Source organism: Lepidochelys kempii, chromosome 20 (assembly GCF_965140285.1).
Source record: "Lepidochelys kempii isolate rLepKem1 chromosome 20, rLepKem1.hap1, whole genome shotgun sequence".
NCBI classification, from domain to species: domain Eukaryota; kingdom Metazoa; phylum Chordata; order Testudines; family Cheloniidae; genus Lepidochelys; species Lepidochelys kempii.
The window spans coordinates 19,421,884-19,449,648 of NC_136399.1; the positions used below are offsets into that span (position 1 = coordinate 19,421,884).

Consider the following 27,765-nt stretch of genomic DNA (forward strand, 5'->3'; position numbering starts at 1 on the left):
TGAGGCTCCTACGCCCCACAGCAACAGAAATAAATTAACCACCATACTGGATTTATTAATATTTGAAATTAGTTTTATTAAATAGTTTATTAAATAGTATTAATTTATTAATATTTGAAATAGTACAGGAGGCCACGAGACAGTAATTCAACCATAAATTCCTTTATTAATTCCAAAGGCCAAATGGTATTTTATACAATGGCTCTAAACATGCCTAAGCAGTCCCTACACCCAATACAGTAATGAAGTATTCATAAGCATGTGATCGGTATACTTACAAATAGGCCAGTCCTAGGGAAAACCATCTCACGCTGGCGTGCTTCAGTAAGATCAGGTAGGGTCTGATAAAGACCCTTCAGCTAACTTGCTAAAACCAAGCTAACTTTAGCAAAAACCAAGTTTGAAGCCGTTTATCCTTGGTACTTTCCTCCCTCCAAGGTCTTCCCTGATCTCCTCTCCCCTCCCCTCCTTGCTTACCAGCAGACCTGTGGGAAGGTTTGTGCTGGTTTCTTTTAAGACAGTTTTTCTTTGTCTTGTTACTGCAGCTCTTCATTAGTTACTTTCGGAACCATACATCCTTCCCACACTACAATACTAATTATTCTCACAGCCTTCTTCTACTTGTTGATTGCGGCCTTCTCCCTGCTAGCCACGAACTATAAAGCAAATAGGTCATTTTTTTAACCAAACTTTAATTCTTTTAATTTCAGAATTATCCCTACACACCACCTCTCCCTGTCACCCCTTATGAACTAGCCCTGGACATGCGAGACTCTGGCTTGGGGGCTGAGAATTCTCTCTCATGGGAACAGCTGTGTTACTTTTATGGAAGATGGACTGAGATTTTTCAGAGCTGCCTAGCAGCTTTGGACACCTGGTTCCCATTAACAGGAACAGGGCACCCAAATCCAACATACAGAAAGGAAGCAATGTCACACGGGCAGGACTCTTAGGTTCCACTCCCACCTCTGACTGCGCAGAGTCACTCCCCCATTCCAGGCTCACACTTGCCAACCTGTATGTAACATGACACCTATGGGAGAGTTGTCAGTATGAGGTTATTTAACCCAGGATCTTTTAGATCCCAAACTAGGAGCCTTCAGTGGCTGTACAGAAAGACCCAAGTGTGCTCAGACTGTGACTGACACCACTATGTAATTCAGACAGTAGAGGGGGCTGGAGATCCACACTGTATGGTTGGTTTAGCCCAATAGTGATAATACTGACCTGGCACAGAGGTGTCACTTGTTTTTAAAGCCCTCCAGCAGTGCCTAATAGGAACAGGCCCCCTAGCTCCAAGCAGGCCTGCCCCTTTCCCAGGTGTCACCGCACGCCTGCGCCCACACAGCAGAACAGACATAAGCTGTAAACTCTTGCCCCATTTGTGACCAAGTGCAGAACTGAAGCCAGGTGGCTGTAGATGAAAGGCACATGGAAGTGCTAGTTCTTTCAGAACCTGCCAGGAGCAGCTCCCTGGGTTAAATAGCTCCAGGGCTCTGAGCCACCCCAGCGCAAATACCACTTAGCCTTTTACAGGCAGCCGTTTGGAGGCTGGGAGCCGAAAGTGCAGCCTTGAGCTGCTGTGGTTGCAAAGCAAGTGCCATTCAGGTCACATTGGGAAGTACAAGAGAACGGAAGCCAGAATGAAAGTGTGATCTTTAATCCGGACAGCACCGAGCGCTTTAAAAAGCGGGGCCTCATGCTCTGTGCTGGCTCCTTCAATCAAGTTTATACAGCAAACAAAACTGCTCCCCTTCCAGACTCGGGGCTCTCTTGACAAATTATAAAATCCATCAGTGTCCAGCATATGCTGCCACCCCAGCTGACCCCAGTGGATGTGCTGGGACCACCTCTCTCTTCCCAGTGAGGCTGGGGAGGAGTAACCATTACAGGGAGCGAGCACCGTGGTTACCCAGCAGCAGGGCGAAAGGAAACTCCTTAAACAGCACAATTAGCATAAGGAAAGGCCCAGCAGGGTTGAAATGGAGCCCTGCCCAAGGGTCCCCTGCTCCGCTCTTCACAGCTCCGAAAACAAGGGCTGCTCCCGCACGCTGGCACTGCTGCTGCTCAGGGCCACAACAGGACTGTGGCTGGGTCTGAAGCAGGGGAACTGGGCGCTCACAAAGAAAAACGGGATGTGGCTGATCCTCCCTGTAGACCAGCACTGGTGGGGGAGGGAGAGAGAGAAACATGAGCACAGGAGCTGCGCAACACACCCCAAATCCCAGCCAATTAGATCTCTGTTCTGCTGGAAATTAGACCCATGTCCCAATGCCAACAGAACCCGAGTTAAGAACAGCCATACTGGGTCAGACCAAAGGTCCATCTAGCCCAGTGTCCTGTCTTCCAACAGCGGCCAGTGCCAGGCGCTTCCGAGGGAATGAACAGAACAGGGTGATTTGATGGATACATCGCCTGTCGTCCAGTCCCAGCTTCTGGCAGTTCGAGGCCTACGGACACCCAGCGTATGGGGCTGTGTCAGGATAACAGCACCTCCCATTCTCAGTGCCAGCAGATCTCAAGGCCCCTGAGGCCCTCATGGGGTCTGGTAATGACTCCCCCCGCCCCTCCCCATTTCAATGCTAACAGATCTAGGGTTAGGGTAACAGCACCCTCAAGCCCCATTCCCAGCAGCCACAGAGCTGTCCCCTCTGCTGAAGCCCTGTAGTTTCCTGCTCCTCTGTTGTGGAGGGACTGTGAGGGTGGGTGGCAGGGGGGAGGATTATGTTTAGAAAGCCTCCAGCTTCAGAGTGTCTCAGCTGGGACCCCCCAAGGAGATCCCAAAAAACAAGGCTGCACTCACCACAGTCAAGAGGGCCCCTTTCTTAAAGCAGGGATGGAAAGCGATCAGCTGCGGCTGAGCCCCTGGCTCACCCTGCAGGAAGCCACTAGGGAAGAGAAAGGAGACACAGTGACTGCATGACCAATTGATCTCACTCACTCTCACATTCCTCCAGTGTTGGGCTACGAGCAACAGGACCTGGGATCCCTTGCCCACCCCTTCACACTGAGGGAGGCACTTACACTGCCGTCAGACTATGACAAACTATTAATACCACACCAGCAAGGTGCAGCCGCCTCTGGGGTGGAGAGCAAACAGAGAGGGAGAAGGGACATTTGGGCTTTAGGGCCTGGGGCAAATCCCCTTACCCCCGACCCTTGTGCAGTACTACGGGATCTTTAACATTGATGCGGCACGGACAGGATCTGGGGATTTGATAGTCTTGTCTGAAAGACCCATACCTGCACAGATGTGTCACGGTGCTCTGGGGCCTTAATGGGTTGTATGGATTGGTGTTGTGGAGTTGGGGTTGTTACTCTTATGGGTGTCTCTCTTATTCCCTGTCTTGCAAGGAGGGTTTTTTGTTTGATTTTAAAACAGGAACTCAGTGGAAGCCACCCTGCCAGCAGGAAAAAGGACCAGGATGGCAGGGATAGCTCCAACTGAGATGCAGCCACTTCTGGGGCACAACACCGCATACTAACATTTCCTTGAGTGTTTAGGGCAGGAACCACAGAATACAACATCCAATTAGGGGAAATTTAGGGCTTGATCCTGCACCGTGTCCTCAGTGATTAGTGCCAACAGAGGGTGCTCAGCACCACAAGGCAGAATGGAATTACACAAGCTTGAATTTGACCAGGACACCAGAGCCTACTCCCTGACTCTCACCCCAGCACCATGGATGTTTAAGGACTAGCCAGTCAGGATCCCCGTTTCATGACTCACTTGAAAGACAGCACCCTGTGGTGACACAGTCCACCCTAGCACCACCTCTGGGTGTTAACTTAGTGCCGATTCAGAGGGAATGGCACCAAGAACCCAGCACCCTCTCCAGTATCATGCCAAGCTTGGATGCATCTCTCTAAAGGACATGACCTCACTCCAACAGAAGCTCTGGGCTTGACGCAAGAGTTACTGGGTGAAATTCTATTAGGCCTGTGTTCTGCAGGTCAGACTAACTGCTCAAAACAGTCCTTCTGCTGCCTTTAATCTTATGGCGTTGAGGGCTACTCCTTAAGCCACCAGTACGCACCATGGCAGGAGTTCGAACACGGGGCTGTTGCGGGTACGAAACACAGCAACGATTGTCCTGCTTTCAGGGGTTTCAGGATTCCCTGCAAAGAGGAAAAAAGCAAGTGAACAGGACATTAGCTATTTTTCAGACACAAGTGGTGCCCGGAAGCTGGTTTGAGGCCTTGGTAAATCGCTATTTGTCCGCAGGTCCCAGCAGGAATCTGGGGTGATTCTTTATTAATGAACTTCAATCACTTCGGATAATGGTACAGGTGAAGTGATTGCTGTGGCCCGGACGCTAATCAGATCCCCTTTCTCTACATTGGATCAGAGCCAGAAAGCCTCACTTCCATCAGAATGTCATTGACCAGCGACTGGGACAAGCAATGCCTAGGGCGGGGTTTTCAACAGCACTTAGGTGATCAAAAGCCAGTGGGTCTCGTACTCTGCGTTAGGTACTGAAACAGTGAAATCCAAGAGTGGTTCTAGCCTAGGACTTGGGAGACCCGGGTTCAAGCCCTATTCTGCCACAAGCTTCCTGGATGACCTTGGCCAAGTCACTTGGTCTCTGTGCCTCATTTCCCTGCCCATAAAATGGGGATAATAGCCACGCCCTTCCTCACAGGAGTGTTGTGAGAGTAAATACAGTAAAGATTATGGGGTGCAAAGATGCTATGGTAAGGGGGAGCATCTACAGTACCTATTTGGCCCTCATTGTGGGGGTGCTCAGATAGTCTTTACCTATTTATCCACGCCACAAGATGTTATCCCCACTGTACAGAGGGGGAACCATGACATGCTAGGTGACTTCCCCAAGGGAGTCTGTGGAACAGGGAATTGAACCTGGTTTCCCTCAGTCCCAGGCTGGAGCTCTAACCATCCTTTTGCTCCACTTTTGAAAAATCCCACCCCCTAAGATGCCTACAACTGAAAGATTTCGGGGTGGGACGGGGGGAATAAGTGTTCCTCCTAGTTTATCAGTGGCTTTACTGTGTGCTTTGCACAGCACGCTGGAGAAGCCCATTTCCCCGTCACTTGTGGGGCCTTTCACAGGGCAACAGAGGAAAGAAGCATTTTTAATACAGAAGGTGGCTGATTCTCATGGCTAAGGCCACTTGACACTGCTCAAGTGGTACAAAGGGGCATTCGAACAGATGGAAAGTGCCTTCAGGCCAAGGTGCGGGAAACTCCCCTGCCAGGCCAGCCTTTCACCCTAGGCAGGAATGACACCAGTTTGTCCACATTGCTGACAGCCGGCTGCCTTTGGAGATGCACTAGCTCTCTGAGGGGGTTACTACAGCCATATCCCATTGGGTTCCTGCTCTCTGAATAACAAAGGTGGCTCATTTACAACCAGGCTTTGAAGAGAATCCCAGCAGCCTCCCGCCTGCTGCTATAAAATGCAGATTAGAGGATTGTCTTAAGTCTCTCAAGCATGCAATTTTATATGCTTAGATCCATGCAGGACACACCTGCTCTCACTCATGGGCCACTGTAGTAAGCTGGGGGTTGGGGGTGGGGGGGTATGACACAGCACAGGGTGCCAGTCATGGCTTGCCACTGTACCATGCATCCTGACTGGCCTTGGTTTTGCAGCTACTCCTCTTCTCTTCGGCTGGGCTTCCTACGCAGCACACAGGACTTCTCTGCATGAGATCAGGGGACTGGATGGTTCAGTGGGTTGGGAATGGCCTCTAGATGGTAGGTCTAATGGCAGCAACAGAGCATTCCCCTGTTACCCCTCTGGTTATTGTTATACCAGATCAGAACCAGGGCCCCATCTGGGTGTTGTATGAACACGCAGGTCCTTGCTCCAGAGAGTTTACAGGCTCATCTGAAGGAGAAGGCTCATGCAGGTGAAGGCTGAGACCCAGTGGCAGGGTGGAGCCCACCCTATTCCTTGCCTGGGGATTTGTGGGGCAGGAGTAGCTGTTTAATGCAGATGGGGAAGAGGCTATTCAGGCGAGGGGCGGTTCCGGAGTGAGAGGAGACTATCCACTGCTCTCAGCTGGAGCTAGCTGCACCTCCCTTCCCCTTCTGCATTATCTAGCTCCCACTCACTGTTTAACCTCACACTGGGTGGGGGAACCAAGCTACACAAGCCAAGATCGCTTAGGAAAATCCCATTTGAGAGTGAGGGGGTTGAAGGACTTAAGGTTTTACCTCTGATGAGAGCCGCAAGCCTCTCGCCCCTGGGGTCCCAGACCATGGAGTGCACTTCCCCTCCGATCCTGAAACCAACACACCGGGCATTAGAGCTCCTCTTGCTGAGAGTAGCATCAGTGTGAGCTAGGCTCAGCTGCCAGGAATGCTGCCTGCCGCCTCGCTCGCTAGATGGGCTTGGAAGAAGCCCACACCCCACACACACAGTTTCCTTAGCAAGCAAGCAAGCTCTGTTCCAAGCTGCCTTTTGCATCACAGAATTTCTATCCTATGGAGATAGAGTAGCATAACTGGGACACACATGTCTTCCACCCTTAGCCTTGGCTTGGGACCCCTTCGGATGAAGTCACATGTGACAAGTCAGCTGAGCTCAGCTTAGTTTGTTTGCTACATGCAACCACCCTATACCTAGTTCTCCCACCCCAGGAATTACCCAGAATTGCAATCACCTAGGCTTGCTGCAGGCCCTGATGGGTGCAGAGATAAACATCTGGGAAGAGAGAAAAGGGCCTGCCAGTTTTACACCAGGCTCTGGGCAATGATATCGATCTGCCACTGAAATCACCCACAAAAGAAAGTGGGAGAGAAATGTCATGTAAGCACTGAGCGATGCCCCTGTACACCCCACACACAAATCTGAGTAACAAGCACAGGGGCTATGTTAAGGCATCAGCGCCTGCATCTTCCATTCAGGATCTGAATCTGCAGCACCGTCCCCTCACTCGGTCTTCCCACCGCAGCCCTGTAGCGGGGCCAGCTACCCTGTCTTCACCTCTCCTCCCCATATGGCGTCTCGAAGGTGGTCTCGGACAGGTCTGCCACAATAGACGCCGTTTTTGACCCTCCGACTTGCCCTTGCATCTCGCCTGGAATAGAAGAGACCAAGACAGGTGAATTCTGCCACACAGCTAGTAGCTAAAGTTGCCGAGTCGTGTGCTGAGCAACGTGAATCAGTTTGTTGCTGCTGTGTTGGCCCCCCATGTCCTGACCAAATTCCACGATGGATCGTTCCGTTCTGCCTCCCTAAATTGCCCCTGCACTTCGGATTGGATGCAGGATTCTTCTCCGTTTCCTGGCCTAAATCACTGTTTATGTTGCTGTGCACTGTTGAAAAGAATCCTTGCCCCACCCCAGAAGCAGCTGCATTGTGGTTTAGACTACAAAGTGGAGATTTTCACCGTTTCAGAGAGGAATTAGGTGCCCAATTCCCACTGAAAGTCCATAACAGTTGGACAGTTAACTGCCCTTTGTACCTCTGAAAATCTCCCCCCAGTGGGCTAATGACCAGTAACTCAGAACTACAACATTGTGAGATTCATGAAGAGCTCTGCCCCGCCACTAGAGTGTGCCTAGGATACGTAGCACTACAGGATGTTATGGCACATGGGCTGGATTAAGGAGGGGGAGAGGAAACAGAATGAAAGATGAGTCCGAACACTGGCTTTGGTTGGGGTGTTTCATAGTCAGCACCCAGGGTGTGCTCACCAGACCAGGAGGAAATTAACAAGATCACATAGGAGGAAGGCAAAGCTCTGGCTGGAAAGCGTCCGGGAGACCAGTGTGGCTATGGGAATCAGACAACAATCTGGTGGAATCGGCTATCTCCTCTTGGAAAGTTTAACGTACTCACCACTGTACTCTGAGAAGGACAAGGAGTAAATGACCGACTCCCCCAGGACCGTAAAGAGCAATCGGCTGCCGTCAGGGCTCCAGCACCCTGTCTGTGGGAAGGAAAGGGACGCGTTTAAAACCAGACCATGAGAACAACTTGCAACATGGTACCTTTTATCCTCAGAGTTGACGAGGGAGCTAGCCACACAGCTTCCCCTTAACGTTCCTGGAAGTCATGTGGCTAACTCAGCTTTTAAGGGCTCAACCCATATGGCATCATTTGCCCACCACGGAAACGCAGCCACCTCTGTATCTAACTCAGCAGCTGCTGCACAGCACTGCTGTAACACAACAGTTTAGGATAGGGAGGGAAGGAGAATCCAGCAGCCAACTCGCACTGCAGGGGGAGTTTAGATAGGTAGAGTGGAATTCAGCCAGGGCTGATATCCCCTTTGGATCAGAATTGGAGTATTTATGAGCACAGATCGAGGACTTCGTTTCACCCTCAGGTAAGGAAAAGTCTCTCCACCCCAACACAGGAACAAGGGAAGACTCCATCACGTGACAGAAGTTTAAGTCTGTGGTGCTGGGGATGAAGCACTGGCCTTACACCGCAGTGATCCAGCTCAAGGTTCTTTCTGTGAAGGCATTTTTAGCTGACTTAATGGAGCTTGACAGCTGGAAACAAGGAGAGGCAGCCATGTTCTCCACAGACCTCTGGCAAGGGGTTGCCTGTTGCAGGGGGCTGGAGGTTGGTGGGTCTTATCTGTGCTTATCCTACAGGATGGGAGTCTGCACAAAACAAAACAAAAACTCACTAACCCAATTTGGATCAAATTCCCAATTTTGCATCAGGAAGGGCCCAGCCAATCTGGAGAACAAAGCAGAGAGCTAGTCTCACCCCGCAAGAGGGCAATGGTCAAGGCAGGGCGACTCACTGCATCTGCTCCTGTGTACCTGGTACGTAGCAGGGCAGTGATAGGGGAAGGATCTCACTGTTCAGCTGTTTGTCCGTTAACCTTCACAAAAACCAATCTGCTCAGTGCTCTCCCCTTCACTAGCGCGGAATCAGGAACAACCCTCCACCCCACATACCTGGCAGTGCCCCTTGATGGTGGGCCACCTCTCGCACGTCCACATTTGAGCTTCCCACACCCTGGAAGAGACCATAGGATGAGGTGAATGAGAGCACAGACTCACTGTATTTCCAGCATCTCCATTTCAATTCTTGTGTTAGACCCAAGACCGTTGAGAGACAAGGTTTAATCCAGTTCTGCTTCTCTGAGAGGAACCAAACAACTGCCATCAACAGGCAGACAACATGGTCTTCACAGACAATTGGGGCATGTCAGCTCCTGGGTTCTGCCTCTGACTGACTAAGCCACAGAGCAGCTGCTTCCTTGAGGAGTGTGAGACTTTGCTAAAGTTTGCAGAACATTTTGGAGCTCCTTGGATGATGGCAGGTGCTAGGCAAGGGGAAGACGTTACTGGCTGGGGAGGAGGGGAGGGACAGACCGACACAGCAAAGCCATGGGACTCCGAAGGCAGAAAACCTGCAGTGATGGAGGGCTCAGAGATGCTGTCACCCAGATATCACCTGCCTGCAGCAGAAGAGTGAAGAACTTCTCTGTTATCTTTCACCCCCACATCTCAAGGCACTTTACAGATGAAGTCTGACAACCCCCTCTGAGATGGGTCCATAACATCCTCTCCATTTTACAGATCAAGATGCAGACATGCAGAGAAAGGAGGTGACTTGCCCCAGCCCAAAGGTGAGAAGAGACCCTAAGAGTCCTGGCTCCCAGTCCCATGCTCTAACCACTAGACCATGCTCCCATGGGTCCCAGCAGTCCTCATCCTCACCTGAACACTGCTGAGGGTGTGGTTGCTAGCACCTTGCTGCCATCGGGTGACCAAGCAAGGTAAGTGACTCCACCCCCTCCAAACCACTGTAGTGGGACACAGTTTTCCGTGGACACGTCCCACACCTAGAGAGGGAGAGAAGCGTGGGGGGGAGTGAGGGGGGAAGATGATGAGGGTAACATACTGGAAAAACAAATCTGTCTCCCTCCAACCCATACACAGCTGGGAGTTGGAAAGGTTCTGTGCCCCTCTGCTCGCTGGTTCAGCTATCTTCCAGGCAGGCTCTTGCTATACCAGGAAGAGGATGACAGACACCAGCCACGGTTTTCAATATTAACCCATCACAGCATCAGTAGAGGCCTCAGCCTTGCAGCACATCAAGGAGGGATTGGTTTCCCCCCGGTCAGAGCAATTTTAGTCCCTTTGGTCATGTCAGAGACCAGTTCCCACTCTGCAGCTCTCTGCAACCTCTGGAAGTTGTGAATCACACACAGTGGATTTGAGCATCAAGAATGAACTTTAGTGGCCTTCAGTCACAAGCCCATAGGCACACAGCTTGCCCCATGCCTAAACTCAAGCATTCTGCCTCCAAACCACCCAGGTCCTGCTGGCCAGGAAGAAACCGCAGAATCTAGAAATTGAACCTGGGGCTTCTTCACAGCAGCAGACAGGCTGCCCCAAGGCCAGGAGGTTTTGGCCCTAAAATTCTATCAGGGAGTCGAGATATCGCTCACAGACAGAGCTAGCTTGAGCCAGGCGCACTCTTTGCTCAACACACCTCAATCCTTACCCGTGGCCCCTTTGCAATTCCAGTCCTAAGTGCCTCCCACACAAAGTGCCGCCAATGGCCCTTAACCCTGACCCACCGTCCTGCTAGTCCCGTCAGGTTCCCTGCCCCCCACGCCTTGCAGCAGCACGGTCAGTGCCCCTCATTCCTGACCCGAGCCCCAGAAAACTTGGTGACAGAGCTCATTCCCGACCTGCAGCTCCCTGTTGCTGCAGCGCGCGGCTTCTGAATAGAGGTGGCCGACTGCTGCAAAACTGAGCTGGGCGGAATCGAACCCAGGCCTGCAGCGACACTATCACCATCTGTGCCATCTTGGACTCCATCTCAGGGTCTTCATAGACAGAGGCCAGTCTAGAGCGGGGGAGCTCAGATTCTCAAAGCCCGGCCCTCATCTTAATACGGAGATGGTCTCCCGGGCACCTCTGGGCCAGGCGTGACTGCAGAGGCCCCCTCCCCTCCCGTTCTCCATCACACAGCATCCTTGTGGCAACTACATGGAAGAGTAAGATCAGGACCCAATTTAATGTATTTTTAGCTGTCTTACTGGAGTTTGGCAGCTGGAAACTAGAAAGGCAGCAATGTCGCCAGCAGGCTTTCAACAGACCTCTGGCAAGGGGTTGCCTGTGATGGCAGGAGATTGGACTTGAGGACCCAGGAGGTTCCTTCCAGTCCTCTGCAGCACACCAGCAGTATGAGGCTACCTTGAGCACCACTGGTCTAGGGAATAATGCTAACGTGACCTACATTAGTATCTATATAGATCCTTGTCCCACTCTGGTGCCCGGGCCGTAGAGATGTGAGCCCACTACTGCCTCTTAGTTAGCGGAGTTGGATTGGTAGGTCAGGCAGTAGAAACCCATGCTTTTAGACCCAGACGTCGCAGGTTCAAACCTTGGGGATGACCAACTAGACACACAGTTACTAGTGGAAACCCTTTGAAACAGTCACACGCATCTACTAGGGCATGTGGTTGAGAGTTCAGCAGGTCTTGCTGTTCCGTCCAGCACTGAGTGGTAGAGACACCCCAGCCACTCCCCACACTACAGGAGGACACAGGCGGAGAGAAACGTAGGAGGGCCCGCCTTACTCACAAGCATGGCAGTATCAACAGGCGAGGCCGAGAGCAGCATCTCTCCACTGGGGGCCCATGCCAGGCTGGTGACGGGACTGTGACCGGTGAAGGCAAGCACCTGGGCGCAGCCAGAGGAAGGCCTGAAGGAGAGGAGAGAGACCTTGCTAGTAGGGGCCAAACTGCTATGACATGTTCCAGGGAGGCTGGCAGCAGCTGCTTATTTCCAGGGGACATGTAGCTACATCTGTCTGTGTCAGGTGGCTTGTTGATGGGTAGGTGGTGTTGATCCAAATGCCACTGAACTGGGCTTTTAATGACACATGCTGTTCTGCTTGCCCAAGTAATGGGTGTGCTATAACCACACTAGACACATAGGATTCTGGCCCTGGCTTTAGAGGCAGCCTCCTTGCCAGCAGAGAGATGCCAGCAACATGGGAAGAGACCACAGGGGCACGACCATGTCTCCAGGTGGCTGGTTACCTGGTGGAAAGGGAAGTAGGATCCAAGTGCCAAACCAAGACACAGCTCTGGCATGCCACGGCGAGGATGGATGCACACAGTGGCTTCCACGCCATCGAGGCCACATTCCTCTGCAAGCGGTGTTTCAGGATGGGGACCGTCGCGCTGCAAGAGAGGAGAGAGGGGTGTGACATGGGAGACAAAGGCAGCATTCACAGCAGCAGCAGCAAGGTAACCGGCGCCTCTGGTATCTGCCTCTGCCCAGTCATCAGCTCCAGATACTCTGCCTGGGTGGATGCCCGAGATGTGCATACGGCATAGTTCTATGAGACCTAACACAATCTTCTATTTCTATGGCACCTTTTGTCCTAAATGGAGAGGAAGGATTGCCTAGGGGTTAGGGCACCAGACTGGACTCTAGAGACATAGGTTCGATTCCCTGTTCTGACACAGGCTTCCTGTGGGATCTTGGGCAAGACACTTGGTCTCTGTGCCTCTGTCAATAGGTGTAATAGCATTGCTCTGCCTCACAGGAGTTCTGAAGGTAAACGTGTTGTAGATTATGAGGCACTCAGGTAATGGGTATAACCAAAGAGAAAGAAATGATCCCAGAGCCCGCACACATACCACTGAAACATGGCCCCCCCTGGGGTGGGGGAGACACAGCAGCTGTGTCATAGCACTGCACACCAGCTCAGTGCAGGAGGTGGAGAATACCAGGGGGATTTGACCAGAACACACTGATTCTTGGGAAAAGTTCTAACTACTTGCGGCCAATTCACAGATCATCCAGGAGCGGTTTTATACCTACTCTGAAAGACAGCGCCCCCTAGCACCACACCAGGTCACTACTGACTGAGCGCAGTGCAGCTGTACTGAATCGCCAATCCCACTTCCAGCAAGATGTTGGGTTTTCTTTGGTGGAGTCCCCTGAAGTAATGACCAGGCCCTGACACTGCTAAGCCTGTGGGAACCTGACGAGATCACCACCCAGGGTGGCAGAGCTGCAACATTCAGAGGCTCAAGAGGACGGAGATGGCAGCGCACCTAGTTTGTTTAAGCGGCGTGCCCGGTGCAGCCTGCAGCCTAGTCCCAGCAGTTAATGGATGTGATTTGGCACATGCTGGCAAGAAAGTCCAGCCAGGGGATGCAGCCTGTGGAGGGGAAAGCCGGCAGCACTTCAGAATGAGCTGGGAGAGTCTTCTTTTAAGGATGCCTTTACTTGCTAGCTGGGACCCACTTGGAGAGTGGGGAGACCTGCAGGAGAGACGAAATTCAATGCATGCCCAAGGGGAAAAAGTGAGACCTCCCCTAACTAAGCCTCTCGCAGGCCAGTGGGAGACAGTCTGAACCTGCTCTGCCTGCTGAGCCATCACATGGGAAGAGGGACAAACTCCAGGAAGCACATGAGACGAGAGCAATATTGCTTAGCCCAGCCACCTAGTGACGTGAATATGGATTTCTTAAGTGTTAACCTGAAGACAAATGGATCAGCCCTTACTGACAGCTGCTGCTTAGCTTGGCGAGGCGATAGATGCGCTATTAACGATTCTGGCCCTTGGTCTAGAGGAGGCCTCCATGCCAGAGGAGCTATGCTGGCTTCAAGAGACTGCGGGAGCATACCTGCTCTCCAGGAAACATGGGGTCAGTGCTGGGCCCCAACACGCCCCTTCCACAGGTGCTCACAGGAAAGGTTTGTATGAGGAGCTGGGAGAAGGACCCCCATGGGACATCCTCAGTAACAGGACTGGTCTGAACCCCAAACTGGGGGGTGTTCTGCTCAGCCACTTATCTGACACTTATCTGGCTCCTATCAATAACCCTCAAGGGCCAGGCCTTACTGACAGCGGACGTCACCCAGCTGCAGTGTCATTCCACCTTTCCCCACTATGCACAGCGAGTGCTGTTTTCCTTCGATGGGATGGCCTGCATCAACAGAGGGGGGAAACAGAGAGAAAACTGGAAGTAGGCTAGCAGCAGGATCTGGAGATTTTACTAAACGTCTGATAAGAACTTCTGCTACAGAGTGAGAAATTCTGGGAACACAAAAAACCTGCCAAGAGCTGAAGACGAGTGTGTGATGGAAGGAGTGGCTAGCTCAGGGATAAGAGGTGGGTTACAGAGGGGAGGAGAGGGAGGAGAGGATGCAGAGTCTTTGGGACATACTGGAGAAGCATTTGGAATGGTGGCATTTGGTGCCAAGAGACCCAGAGCTGAAGTGTTGCCTTCACTGGAACTGCCTTCACTGTCTTGGTGCTGAGGAACTACCCCACGGCACCACCTTCTCTCCCTTAGCGTCAGGGCAGGGCATATGGGCTCTCGAGGCTGTGTAAGGAGCCTGGAGGCCTGAAGGCACTTGAGAGGGAAGAAGGGAACTTCCTAGGGAATCTCCTTAGCCTCATGCTCAGAACAAAGACACTGGCTGCAACCACCAAGGTCTTAACAGGCTTCAGTGCAGAAGGGCCTCGCACTGTCAGTGTAATTCTAGGAACCTGACCTGCTGAACTAGAGAAAGGTCTAACAACTGTGCTGCTACAGAGGTCCAAAACACAGGGCGCACACTCCCCTCTTGCTGAGGACATCAGTTTGCAGCTTCCACGGGGCCCACAACAACCTCAGTCTTCGTATGCACTAGCAAGAGCATGGGAGTCAGCTTAGAACCCTGAATTAAGGGTTCAGGAGCAGACGACAGCCCGTCTGGACGCTGCGCGGAGCTGCAGATTTTATGCACGGGGACTCCTGCAGCAGGAAGGCTCAGAGCCTTGCCTCACAGTCCTGTGGGCATGACCCTGCCAAGAGATATCTGGCAAAGGCAGACTCAGTCACAGCTCCAGATTCCTGTCCCTGCAAGGTATGGCAGGAAGGAAGGACTGGAGACAACTGGGGCTGCACCTCCCTTTCCCAAGCTTGGCCAGCAAAGCACTGCTTAGGCGGCCTCTGAGGAGTGCTGTTTCCAGTAGCTTGTGGCTCAGGCTCCCAGACCCCAAGAACAGGGATCCATAGAGGTCTTTGTAGCAGCAACGGAGGTGTCCGTACCTCACTGCATGAGCCCTCGCCATCACACAAGCTTTGCAGCCTCAGTGCGTCTTTACTCTGCCAGCGGCAGTACGGGCAACCTGACACTCCTCACCTGTTTGTGTTGTAAACTCGGATGGAGTCGTCCAAAAGGGCCACTGCAAACTTGCTGGAATGAGGGTGCCAGGCAAAAGCCCGGATGGAGCAGCCAGCCCTGGAAAAACAATGAGCAAGAGAGAAGGGATCATACTGTGTTACACAGCCCCAAGGGTCTGACAGTCTGAGATGCAAAGCAGGATTGCCAGATAGTAAAGACAGTAAGGGACGGCTTAGAAAAGGCAAAGCATCAGGTTCAAAGACAGGTTCAAACCCCAGCAAGGTCTCCTCAAACTTTCATCCTTCCCAAGAGGAGTAACCTTTGAGAATTCAGTTTGTCTAAGATTGAGATTCTCAGATACTACTGAGTGGGGGCCAGATAAGTACCACTGACAGCATACACAGAGCTTGAGAGACGACAGGACAAAGAGCGCCATGTCAGATACAGCAATATCCTGGAGAATGCCTTTCTGAATCTGAGTGCTGGAACATCGAGGCCTGTATTCCATCTCCAGCAGTGCCCAATGTGTACGACTGGACTGTGCACAAAACTGAACAGGCCTGAAGAGAGACTCCCACAGGCTGCAAGTCTGATCTACTGGCTTCATGGACACACGACTGTTGATTCCCCTTAGTCCTGCAAGGGGTGACACAGCCACAGGAGGGCTGGCTGGAGCCAAGTCCCACTTTCTCGTGCCAGTGGTAGCAGAGAGAACCCAGGACAATACCAAGAGCCCAGGTGAAGCGTGCAGCATTGACATTTAGATAGTTCGCTCTCTGACTTGTAAAGGGAGTAAGGTGGATCCAGAAGCCCTTGGGAATAAACACAGGACTACAGGGTCTGTCTAACTTAGGCACTTTTCAGAGTCTGTGGTCCTGCCTGGCCCTCTGCTATCACAGAAGATTAGAGTTGGAAGAGACCTCAGGAGGCCATCTAGTCCAACCCCCTGCTCAAAGCAGGGCCAACCATGACTAAATCATCCCAGCCACGGCTTTGTCAAGCCAGGCCTTGAAAAGCTCTAAGGATGGAGGTTGCACCACCTCACTAGGTAACCCATTCCAGTGCTTCACCACCCTCTTAGTGAAATAGTGTTTCCTCATATCCAACCTAGACCTCCCCCACTGCCACTTGAGACCATTACTCCTTGTTCTGTCATCTGCCACCACTGAGAACAGCCAAACTCCATTCTCTTTGGAACCCCCCCTTTAGGTAGTTGAAGGCTGCTATCAAATCCCCCCTCGCTCTTCTCTTCTGCAGACTAAATAAGCCCAGTTCCCTCAGCCTCTCCTCATAAGTCATGTGCCCCAGCCCCCCTGATCATTTTCGCTGCCCTCCGCTGGACTCTCTCCAATTATCAAATCCCTCCAGTTCCCAGAAAATATTTGTTAGTTTAAGGGAGAGAGGCTGGAACTGTGCCACCGACTGCGTGACCTTGGGCACATCACTCCACTTCTGGGCCTCACACATACCACAGGGATAACACCACACAGGTGGCAGGAGGCTAGATTTAACATTTCCTGGGGTGCACAGCAACCAAGACTCCTGTTTGGTGCAGAAGTAGGATCAAATTGAAACAGAGAGAGAGTAACTCTACACAGGCATTGTGGCTCAGTGGCCAGAACACTGGGCTAGGACTCAGGAGACCTGGGTTCTAGTCCCGCCACTACTGAGTGACCTTGGGCAAATAATTTCCTCCTCGATTTTTCCATCTGTAAAGTGGGCTAATGATCCTGATCTCCTGCACAAAGCACTTGGAGATCCATGGATTAAAAGCATGGCTATGAGTTAGGTGAACATCTAAGGTCCTCATTGCTGTAGTACCCAAGCAGCTCACCATCTTTCACGCAGTGCCATTAACCCCATTGTACAGATGGAGAACTGAGGCAGACAAAGTGACCTGCCCAAAGCAAAGCAGGAAGTTGAACTTGGGTCTCCCGAGTCTCAGCCAAAACCACTCATCACTGCACCCTCACCACTGCCCTATTCCTCCTCTCTGTAAACTGCAGGCACTTAGTCCCCACCACGATGGGCACCCTTATAAAAGCCCAGCTAGGTACACACACGTTGCAGAGCCTCAACGTGCAGAACTTACCAGTCCACCGCCTGGGAGAACTCTGCAATCATGTCTTCGCTGCATAGCTGAAGGATAGATGAAAAAAGAATTAACACATCAGTGGCAGATCTGGCAAACCGCACAGAGAAGACAGCAGCTGCCTGCGGAGTGGGTATCGGAGCTACAAGAAGTTGATGGGAGTTACAGTTATCAGTTAAGTGGTTTTCACGTCTCACCCACCTTATATACACCCTCAACAGTTCCTCTGGAATATTCTGCCATATTTAACCCTTGCTTTTCAGTACCCGGTTGTTCTCCTTCCCCAGACAGAAAGAACATTCAGAGACCGTGTCTACACTGCAATTGGGAGATATGACTGCAGCACATAGACATATGAGTATCAGCAGCAGTACATGGGGCTAGCTCCTGCAATCATCCCTGCCGCTGCAGCTTCACTGCTATTGTTACTCAAGCTAGTTTTGAACTAGCTAGCCACACTACATTTGCTGCACTCACACTTCTTGAGTGCAGTGTAGGCAGACTTGGGAGTACCCAGGCAAGCCAGCATTAGAGCAATACATTATGGCTTGGATTTGCAGAGGGGCATCCACTGATTTGCAACAAGGTTGAGTGCTTTGGAAATCCCAGCCACTATCAACGAGAAGATTTTAACCGGCTTGAGTTTTAAAAATGGCAACTTACTATTAATTATTTTATTACAGTAGTCAGCTGAATTTAGGGTTCTATTATGGAGATACACAATCCCTACTCTAAATAACTTGCAATCTAAATAGACAAAGGGGTGGGGGAACAGAGGCATGGGGTGGATCGGTGACTTGGCCAAGCAGGTCAGTGAGAGCCAGGAACAGAACCCTGCTCGCCAAGTCCCAGTCCAGTACTCTGTTCACTGAATCACTCTGCTTCCCAACTTGCAGATCCTGCTCAATTACTCTGAGGTGGCCCCACATTTGTACTCGGTGCTGAATTTGGACATGTGAACTTGGACATGACACCCTTTGTAAATACACACACCTTAGGCCAAAATGCCAGTTACCAGACTGATTCTGCCTGAGGTATTTGCCACCCTCTGAGTGACAGGATGTCTGCATCGATTGGTCTTTGATCAGTTATGATCACTGTCCCCTTGCAATGAATTCAGAGACTGGGGACTCCTGAGTTTTCTGTGTGTCGAGGGGATCCTGCAGGCAGCTGTGGCCTAGTGGACTGGGCTGAGAATCAGGCAACCTGCGTTCTTATTCCCACTGACTCACAAAGCTTCATAGGCACAAGCTACTTGCCCTCTCTCTGCTTCAGTTTCCCCATCTATAATGATACCAACCCACCTGAGTGAAAAGTGCTGCAAGTTCAAAGCATTATGTTTAATTGGGCAAGGAGACCAGCTTCCTTGATGCCTGTATTGTACCTCTCATGTTGCTGGAAGGCAACGGGATGGACTCAGTCCACAAATGGACATGAGGCCACTAATTTAATTGCAATACAATAGGATGAACAACATTTATATTCCTGCCCAGCTGGTCCAATGTTACACCGTGTTAGAGCCTGAGCTTCAGAGTCAGGGAAACATACAGACCCTCCACCCCCTTGTTGTGCACAAGCAGCTAACATCACAAGATGTGCCACATCTGCCAGCATTTCCACGACACTCAAGACTTGCCTACATTTAAACGCTGCAGCAGCGCAGCTGCTCCCGTGAATACCCTACCTACACCAACGGGACGGGTTCTCCTGTCTGCACAGGTGCTCCACCTTCCCAAGAGGAGTTAGCTAGGCTGACAGGGTCTACACCGACAGTTAGGTCAGTTTAACTGCGTTGCTCAGGGGTGCGGATTTTTCACACCCCATGAGCAACATAGTTATACCAAGGTAATTTCCTAGCGCAGACCAGGCCCCAGTAATAGTTAGGGACAGATTCATTCTTCACAGCACTCACTGACAAATGGGGAAACAGGGAGCCGTGGAGAGAGGAGACCCAGTGGCACAGAGCCAAAGTCCAGCGTGATCCTGTTTTCATCCACTGGAGATCTAGAAGGAAAGAGAGGGATATAAGAATGGGAAGGAAAAGAGAAGAGGGTCGTCAATCCTTCTGGAATTGTGATTTTCCAAGACAGAAGTGAAGAAGGATGCACAGACTAGAGTTAACCTGGAAACTTAAGGACTGTCATGTGTATTGTCTGAATCTCATGGACCATTACTGGATTTAATAAATAATCCCATCTATTTCTGTAGCTCTGGTCTTGCCCAAAGGATCCCAAAGTGCCATGGAAATGCATACACCTCGGGGTGAAAGGCAGCAACCAGCAATGAGGGGGCACAGGCCAAACTTTCGCAACGGACAGTGTGGGAAAACCCAGTGAAGTGCTGTGAGTCCGCTAAAATCAGGTGGGAATTGTGGAGAGTGAGGTGCACGGAAAGTGACTTATTGATTTAACAAAACTGAAAGATGGCAAATTTAAAAGTGACAATCAGAAAGGAGCTGTTACTTGTGAGTGGGGACAGCATGGGGAACACTGCCACAATATGTCACTGAGGCTGACAGCTGGCAAGATTCAAAGACGGATTAGAGGTTTCTACAAATAACCACCAGAGTTACAAGAGTAAGGACTGAAAACAGCACTACCAAAGCCCAGGTGTTTTGACAGAGATCTAAACCCTCCTACTTCAGGGATTAAGCCAACTTCTACCTAGTAGGAGTCAGGAAGAAACTTTCCCTGAGGGGCAAGGTATACCATAGAGGATTTCTTGCACCTCTGTCTGAAGCATCTGGTCTTGGCCTCTGTTGGGAACAAGATACAGAACTAGGACCACCATTGAACTAACCAGCAAGGCAATCTCTAGGTTATTTACTCAGCTATTCCAGGGAATGGCAGGGGAGCAATTCCTACACAGAGCTTATTTGGGATCCTTCAGAGTGGGAAACACTATGGTGTTCTATGGCTGTGGATGTGCATTTGAAAGCAACATGCCACCTGTAGTTTATAGGCTCAGCATGTAACTCTGCAAATGTGATTTTAAACACAACAGTAACCAGACATCATTAGCCTAGTGTCCCTGGGAGCAGCACTGAGCTAGCATGATCCAGCAGCACCCCCCCCGAGACAGCAACAGACAGGACGTGTCTGTACCACGGTCTCCCGCTGCTCTCTCATTATGGGTTGGGTTGTTATTTCAGGTTCCGTGCAGTGGATGATACTGGTTGGGTTTTATTTCCCCTCTGTGAAATAAGCAGATAGGTTTTGCTTTAAGCTTTTGTTGCGGTGGCAGCAGCAGCTCCCTCTATGTCCTACGGTGACTCTAGGCACTGACGGAGAGGAAAGGACGGAGTGGCAGCTTTAATCTCATATTAAGCTTCAGCTGTTTCAGAAGTAGTCAGCCCGATCCCCACAAACTCCAGCTGACCTGCTCAGCACTACAACCCTTTCCTCACTAACTCACGTAACCGAGAGAGGAGCCACAGGGAGGTGGGGAGGGACGGGACACAGAAAGGGGTCCAAAGCATGGGGGGGGGGGAAGCAGCAGAGTCCCAGGTGACAGGGACTAAAGGGACTGGAGTGATCAAGGCATGAAAAGATTTAGGAGACAGCTACCGAGTTCCTTCACAACATGTAGCCAGGGCTGCTCTCTTAACCCACAGTCAGACTCACCTGCCTCCTCCGCATTTGCTATCTCGTTAAGCACCCCACACATTCCCACATCGCGCCTGTGGACAGAAAACTCTGTGAGTCTCCTACATATCACAAGGCTACAGTTTTAAGCTAGACAGCAGGGGTGGGGAGTAGCTCTTCCCCCAGCAATGCAGGTCACTAGCATGGGACGTGGGAGATTCAGGTTCAATTCCCTGCTACACCACATACTTCTCACGTGGCTGTGGGCAAATCACTTAGTCTCTCTGTGCCTCTATTCCCCATCTGTGCAATGGGGATAACAGCACTACCCTGCCTCACTTGGGGGAGTAGAGAGAGAGATAAATCCCCTAAAAACTGTGTGAGGCACGCAGATACTACAGTAACATACCTTATATAAACAGTCCATCCCTACTGAGGTACCCTCTCCGTAGCCACGTGAGTAGGTAAGCAAGACGTTCTGGCATGAAGAACTGGACACAGTATCCAGGAGCCAGACTCTAAACAGGGCCTCAAGTTGTTTTCAGAGCTGCCCGCAATCTCCCTGCGACCCCACCTTGTTCGCTCTGCTTCACCTTACTGCAACTCCTCCCTCAACAAAAGCCACCAACTCTGACTTCCTCTTTTCAACTGCTGGTTCTCTCCCACCAACCTGGTCCAATATCCAATACCCCCAACCCCTTTGCCTCCCAGCTGTTGGAAACTGTCAGTTTATACCAGGCAAACCTGCTACCGGACTTGCTTATGACCTGCTTTCCAGCTGCAGAGCTGCCTGTTAACCTCAGGACAAAAAAAAAAAAAAAAAAATGACCAACCTCATTTCCCAGTTTCCAAGTGTCAAGCACCCACCCTTGGAAATTGCAGAAGAGTCTAGGGTTAAGAACCCCTTCCCATCTCAAGCAGCACTGTACCTGCCCTTAGGACAGTCCAGGCTTTTCTTCCACTGATTGCAAACGAGAGCTGAAAGGAGAATTTCAGCATGGGCTTGGTCAGGCCAGCAGAGCTATAGAAGGCCAGCATAGGGAACTGAAATGAGACACCATTTTAATTCCGAATGCCAGCCAGCACAATCAGGGTTATCTGAGGAACAGTCACCTCTCAGCCTCCAACATCCCAACCCCAGATTATTAATTATTATCATCTGTGTTACGGCAGTGCCTACGGCGACCCACTCAAAGATCAGGGACTCATTGTGCTAAGCACTGTACAAATATTTAAAGAGATGGTTCCTGCCCCAAAAAGCTTGCAATCTTCGTAACAGCTGCCTCCTTGCTTTCTGTTCAGAGCATGCACACACTTGCTCACCATGCATTGAGACATCTCTTCCAGAGGGTCTCCTGGTGGTGGATGAAGGCGGGTTTTGTGCTATGCTCCAGCCGGCTGTGAGCTTTCAGGGTTTCCTTGGGGATGGTTAGGACAGGCAGATCAGCCAACTGCAAGCACAAAAAACACAGTCAAACAGACTCTAGTGAAATGACTTGATCTGAGGACCAATGGCTGAGGGGTTTGGGAACAGGACACAGAACCAATCACTTCCAAGCCACCATTTCCAAAGAGCAGCTGAAAGCTACTACCACTCTCCAATCATTGGGCAACTTGCATGTAACAAGCTGGCAGATGTCAGTGCAGGTCAAGGGTCTGTAAGCTCCAGGGAATATGCCTTCTCAAAGGTCTGCAAGGCATTTAGCACATTGTGGCCATTATGCAAAAGAGTAAATATTTATGATCACAAAACCCACCAGCCAAGTGACCCCTCTTGTGGGCAACCTCAGCAAAGACGCCAAAGGCTGATTGGAAATAGAAATAAGAGGCTGGTTCAGATCAGGGCTGAGGCACATTGGCAGGGGCAGCATAGAGGGAATGCTTGCCATGTTGTGCCTGACTGTATCTGTTCGGTGCGTAAACAAAGGAGTCAGTCTCCAGGACTGGCACCTGCCAGACATTCTAAATTCACGTTTTGAAAAAGCAGCACCTACACGTGAGGAAGGAGGAAAGAGGTTGAATCTTATTTGTATTGGAACCCCAGTTATTAATCAAGACCCCACTGCGTTCATACAAACACAGAACAAAAAGATGGGGCTTATCCTCTAAGTAATGAGCAACTTGAGCTGAAGGATATATTCTCAACTTAATATGTTCTTCTAGCATATTGCTTACATCAACAATGTGAGCGCTAACTGAACTCATGCATCAGAAACCAGCTTCCATTGCCAGCTAAGCAGCACCATAATTATAGCTACAGGTGGGGAAATAAGCAATTGGGAGGCAACTGACTATATTCCTGAAAAGGAGAAGGTCACATAGGAAAGGAAACAGAAAGAAACTGGGCCAGGAGGCACAGCGGCTGCTACAAATTGTCAAAATGTTGATTAATTAAAAAAAGGTTTTGAAGTTTTTTTGGGTTTGTTTTTTTTGTGAATTTGGTGCTAGATGGAAAGTGCCAGAAGCCAAAGTCTCCCTCACCTTCAAGTATCAAGAAAACAGGTTGAGGACCTGCACTGAGGGACAAGGACCCACTCTGCTAGACAATTTGTGAACACAGAACAAAGAGATAGTCCCTGCCCCCAAAGTTTAAAATCCAAGTACAAGGAAAGCAACAAAGGTGGACACAAAAAGATGGATGTGGCAGGACAAGGAAATAGTGACACAATACAGTTCTGAGGGTTTAAGATTGGCAGCTCCCTCTTCCATGCATCAAAATCCTTCAGGGACAACGATGCCTCATGCTCAGGGGTTAAAGTAGGGGGGACCTGGGAGAAAGCACAGATGCCCCTCTGCTACGACCAGAGGGGCAAACCCCGTCCCTCCATGGCTTGAATAAGCAGCGCTCCCCCAGGCTGCTCCCCTTCTTCTTGGCTGGTGTGGCGAGTGCTCCCTGCTGTTCCAATCTACTTAAACCCCAGCTTGTGCATGGAGCTGCAAAGCTCTGCTGGGTTATAGTCCTGCTCCACCAGAAAACAGCGAAAAGCTCTCCTGGTGAAAGAGGCCAGGCCGTCCATTGGTCTGGAGCAGCAGATGGGTTCAGTCCACTGGTCTCCTTCTGGTTCACCTGCCACTGGGGAGAGCAGGCCCATCCAGGAGGGACAGAGTCTCCAAGAAGCAGCTGGTGAAACCTGTGCTGGAGGCCAGCCCTGGAAGAGGAGGAGACAAAATATTCCAGGGTACAAAATATATCGGAAGGACAGAAGAGGTCGTGGGGGGGAGGGGGAGGGGAGGTGGCACTGTATGTGAAAGAAAATGTAGAATCAAATGAAATAAAAATCTTAAATGAATCCACATGGTCCATAGAATCTCTATGGATAGTAATTCCACCTGACCAGGACAGTGATAGCAATGATGAAATGCTAAGGGAGATTAGAGAGGCTATCAAAATAAAAAACTCAGTAATAGTGGGGGATTTCAATTATCCCCATATTGACTGGGTACATGTCACCTCAGGATGAAATGCAGAGATAAAATTTCTCAATACTTTAAACAACTGCTTCTCCGAGCAGCTGGTACAGGAACCCACAAGGGGAGAGGCAACTCTCGATCTAGTCCTGAGTGAAGCGCAGGATCTAGTCCAAGAGGTAACTATAACAGGACCGCTTGGAAATAGTGACCATAATATAACAACATTTAACATTCTTGTGGTGGGCAGAACACCTCAACAGCCCAACACTGTGGCATTTAATTTCAGAAAGGGAAACTATGCAAAAATGAGGAGGTTAGTTAAACAGAAATGAAAAGGTACAGTGACCAGAGTGAAATCCCTGCAAGCTACATGGACACTTTTCAAAGACACCATAAGAGGCTCAACTTAAATGTATACCCCAAATTAAATAACACAGTAAAAGAACTAAAAAAGAGCCACCGTGGCTTAACAACCATGTAAAAGAAGCAGTGAGAGATAAAAAGGCATCTTTTAAAAAGTGGAAGTCAAATCCTAGTGAGGTAAATAGAAAGGAGCATAAACACTGCCAAATTAAATGTAAAAATGTAATAAGAAAAGCCAAAAAGGAGTCTGAAGAACAGCTAGCCAAAAACTCAAAAAGTATTAAAACGTTTTTCTAAGTACATCAGAAGCAGGAAGCCTGCTAAACAACCAGTGGGGCCCCTGGAAAAGCGAGATACTTAAAGACGATAAAATCATTGTGGAGAAACTAAATGAATTCTTTGCTTCAGTCTTCATGGCTGAGGATGTTAGGGAGATTCCCAAACTTGAGCAGTCTTTTGTAGGTGACAAATCTGAGGAATTGTTACAGATTGAAGTGTCACTAGAGGAAGTTTTGGAATTAATTGAGAAACTTAACAGTAACAAGTCACCGGGACCAGATGGCATTCACCCAAGAGTTCTGAAAGAACTCAAATGTGAAATTGTGGAACTATGGTTTGTAACCTGTCCTTTAAATCAGCTACTGTACCCAATGACTGGAAGATAGCTAAAGTAATGCCAATATTTAAGAAGGGCTCTAGAGGTGATCCTAGCAATTACAGACCGATAAGTCTAACGTCAGTACCAGGCAAATTAGTTGAGACAATAGTAAAGAATAAAATTGTCAGACACACAGAAGAACATAAAATTGTTGCACAAAAGTCAACATGGTTTCTGTAAAGGGAGATCATGTCTTACTAATCTATTAGGGTTCTTTGAGAGGGTCAACAAACATGTGGTCAAGGGGGATCCAGTGGACATAGTGTCTTTAGATTTCCAGAAAGCATTTGACTAGGTCCCCCACCAAAGGCTCTTACGTAAATTAAGTTGTCATGAGATAAGAGGGAAGATCCTTTCATGGATTGAGAACTGGTTAAAAGACAGGGAACAAAGGGTAAATTTTCAGAATGGAGAGGGGTAACTAGTGGTGTTCCCCAAGGGTCAATCCTCGAACCAATCCTATTCAACTTATTCATAAATGACCTGGAGAAAGGGGTAAACAGTGAGGTGGCAAAGTTTGCAGATGATACTAAACTGCTCAAGATAGTTAAGACCAAAGCAGACTGTGAAGAACTCCAAAAAGATCTCACAAAACTAAGTGATTGGGCAACAAAATGGCAAATGAAATGTAATGTGGATAAATGTAAAGTAATGCACATTGGAAAAAATAACCTCAACTATACATACATACGGGGGCTAATTTAGCTACAACTAATCAGGAGAAAGATCTTGGAGTCATCGTGGATATTTCTCTGAAGACATCCACGCAGTATGCAGCGGCAGTCAAAAAAGCAAACGGGATGTTAGGAATCATTAAAATGGGATGGAGAATAAGACAGAGAATATCTTATTGCCCTTATATAAATCCATGGTACACCCACATCTTGAATACTGTATACAGATGTGGTCCCCTCATCTCAAAAAAGATATACTGGCTTTAGAAAAGGTTCAGAAAAGGACAACTAAAATGATTAGGGGTTTGGAACAGGTCCCATATAAGGGGAGATTAAAGAGGGTAGGACTTTTCACCTTGGAAAAGAGGAGACTAAGGGGGGATATGATAGAGGTCTATAAATTCATGAGTGGTGTGGAGAAAGTGAACAAGGAAAAGTTATTTACTTGTTCCCATAATAGAAGAACTAGGAGCCACCAAATGAAATTAATGGGTAGCAGATTTAAGACAAATAAACGGAAGTTCTTCTTCACACAGCAAACAGTCAACTTGTGGAACTCCTTGCCTGAGGAGGTTGTGAAGGCTAGGACGATAACAGGGTCTGTGGGGGGGATGTGAGAGAACCTGGATTTGTGCAGGAAATAGCCCAACTTGATTGTCATGCACATTGTGTAAAGAGTTGTCACTTTGGATGGGCTATCACCAGCAGGAGAGTGAATTTGTGTGGGGGGTAGAGGGTGAGAAAACCTGGATTTGTGCTGGAAATGGCCCACCTGATGATCACTTTAGATAAGCTATTACCAGCAGGACAGTGGGGTGGGAGTAGGTATTGTTTCATATTCTCTGTGTATATATAAAGCCTGCTGCAGTTTCCATGATTTGCATCTGAGGAAGTGAGCTGTAGCTCACGAAAGCTTATGCTCAAATAAATTGGTTAGTCTCTAAGGTGCCACAAGTCCTCCTTTTCTTTTAGGGTCTAAAAGAGAACTGGATAAATTCATGGAGGTTAAGTCCATTAATGGCTATTAGCCAGGATGGGTAAGGAGTGGTGTCCCTAGCCTCTGTTTGTCAGAGGGTGGAGATGGATGGCAGGAGAGAGATCACTAGATCATTACCTGTTAAGTTCACTCCCTCTGGGGGCACCTGGCACTGGCCACTGTCGATAGACAGGATACTGGGCTGGATGGACCTTTGGTCTGACCCAGTGTGGCCGTTCTTATGAGACCCCAGCTGGCCCCCTCGGTCGGGCAGCACTTGCCTGGTCTTGGAAAGCGAGCGGGAGCGTCTCATAGACGTGGCCGGAGACCAGCGCGTTGTTGAATTCGTACAGGGTGAGATCTCCGGGGGCAGGCGGGGGCGGGAACAGCGCCAGGGAGCACATCCTGCTGCAGGCCCTGGGGAGAAGGCAGGGCCGGGTCAGAGACGGGCGTGCAGCCCCTCGTCGGGGGGTCCCATTCAAGCCGATCGCCCTCCACCCTGCCCCGGGGCCCCCCTCCCACCGCAGGCCCGGGGGAGCCCCTGCCCCAGGGCCCCACACTCAGCACCCCGCCCACGGACAAGGGGTCCCATTCGCCTCCCCCGTCCCAACACAGGCCCGGGGGGAGACCGTGGCCCCAGGGCCCCACTCAACACCCCCCCTCACCCTCGCCGGGGCTGGGCAGAGCCAGGGGCCCCCAGGCTCCCCCTCCCCGTGGGCCCGCAGAGAGGGACACGTCCCCCGGCCGGGCCTGGGGAAAAGGGCCGCGCTGGAGCAGGGAGCCCCAGTCACCCCCACGGGAAGCCCCGGCCCCTCAGCCGTTACCAGGCACCAACCCCTGCTTTTCCCGGGCCCGGTTCAGAGCCCGACGGAAGCCGGCTCAGGACACGCCGCTCGACCCGCGCTCGCCCCCTAGCGGCGCC

General features: G+C 50.3%; 1 protein-coding gene across 5 annotated transcripts; it reads right to left on the bottom strand.

Annotated features, from left to right (window-relative positions):
• Nucleotides 1-51: 51 nt before the first annotated feature.
• On the bottom strand, nt 52-27,765 carry AAAS (aladin WD repeat nucleoporin). 5 transcript variants are annotated; one of them, XM_073318175.1, is made up of 18 exons: nt 27,679-27,765; nt 27,125-27,260; nt 22,085-22,212; nt 20,801-20,856; nt 19,090-19,181; nt 17,178-17,224; nt 15,104-15,202; nt 13,021-13,230; nt 11,995-12,138; nt 11,534-11,654; nt 9,656-9,780; nt 8,888-8,948; nt 7,812-7,902; nt 6,954-7,047; nt 6,182-6,249; nt 4,038-4,119; nt 2,804-2,888; nt 52-2,164 (listed from the first exon to the last, which is right to left on the bottom strand). In XM_073318175.1, exons 2-18 carry the CDS (start codon nt 27,245-27,247, stop codon nt 2,018-2,020), a joined length of 1,773 nt encoding a protein of 590 aa, XP_073174276.1. In that variant the 5' UTR covers nt 27,248-27,260; nt 27,679-27,765; the 3' UTR covers nt 52-2,017. The 5 variants fall into 5 exon arrangements, with proteins under 5 accessions (XP_073174276.1, XP_073174275.1, XP_073174277.1 ...); XM_073318174.1 differs by having other exon boundaries at nt 27,668-27,718; XM_073318176.1 differs by lacking the exon at nt 27,679-27,765 and adding an exon at nt 27,509-27,650.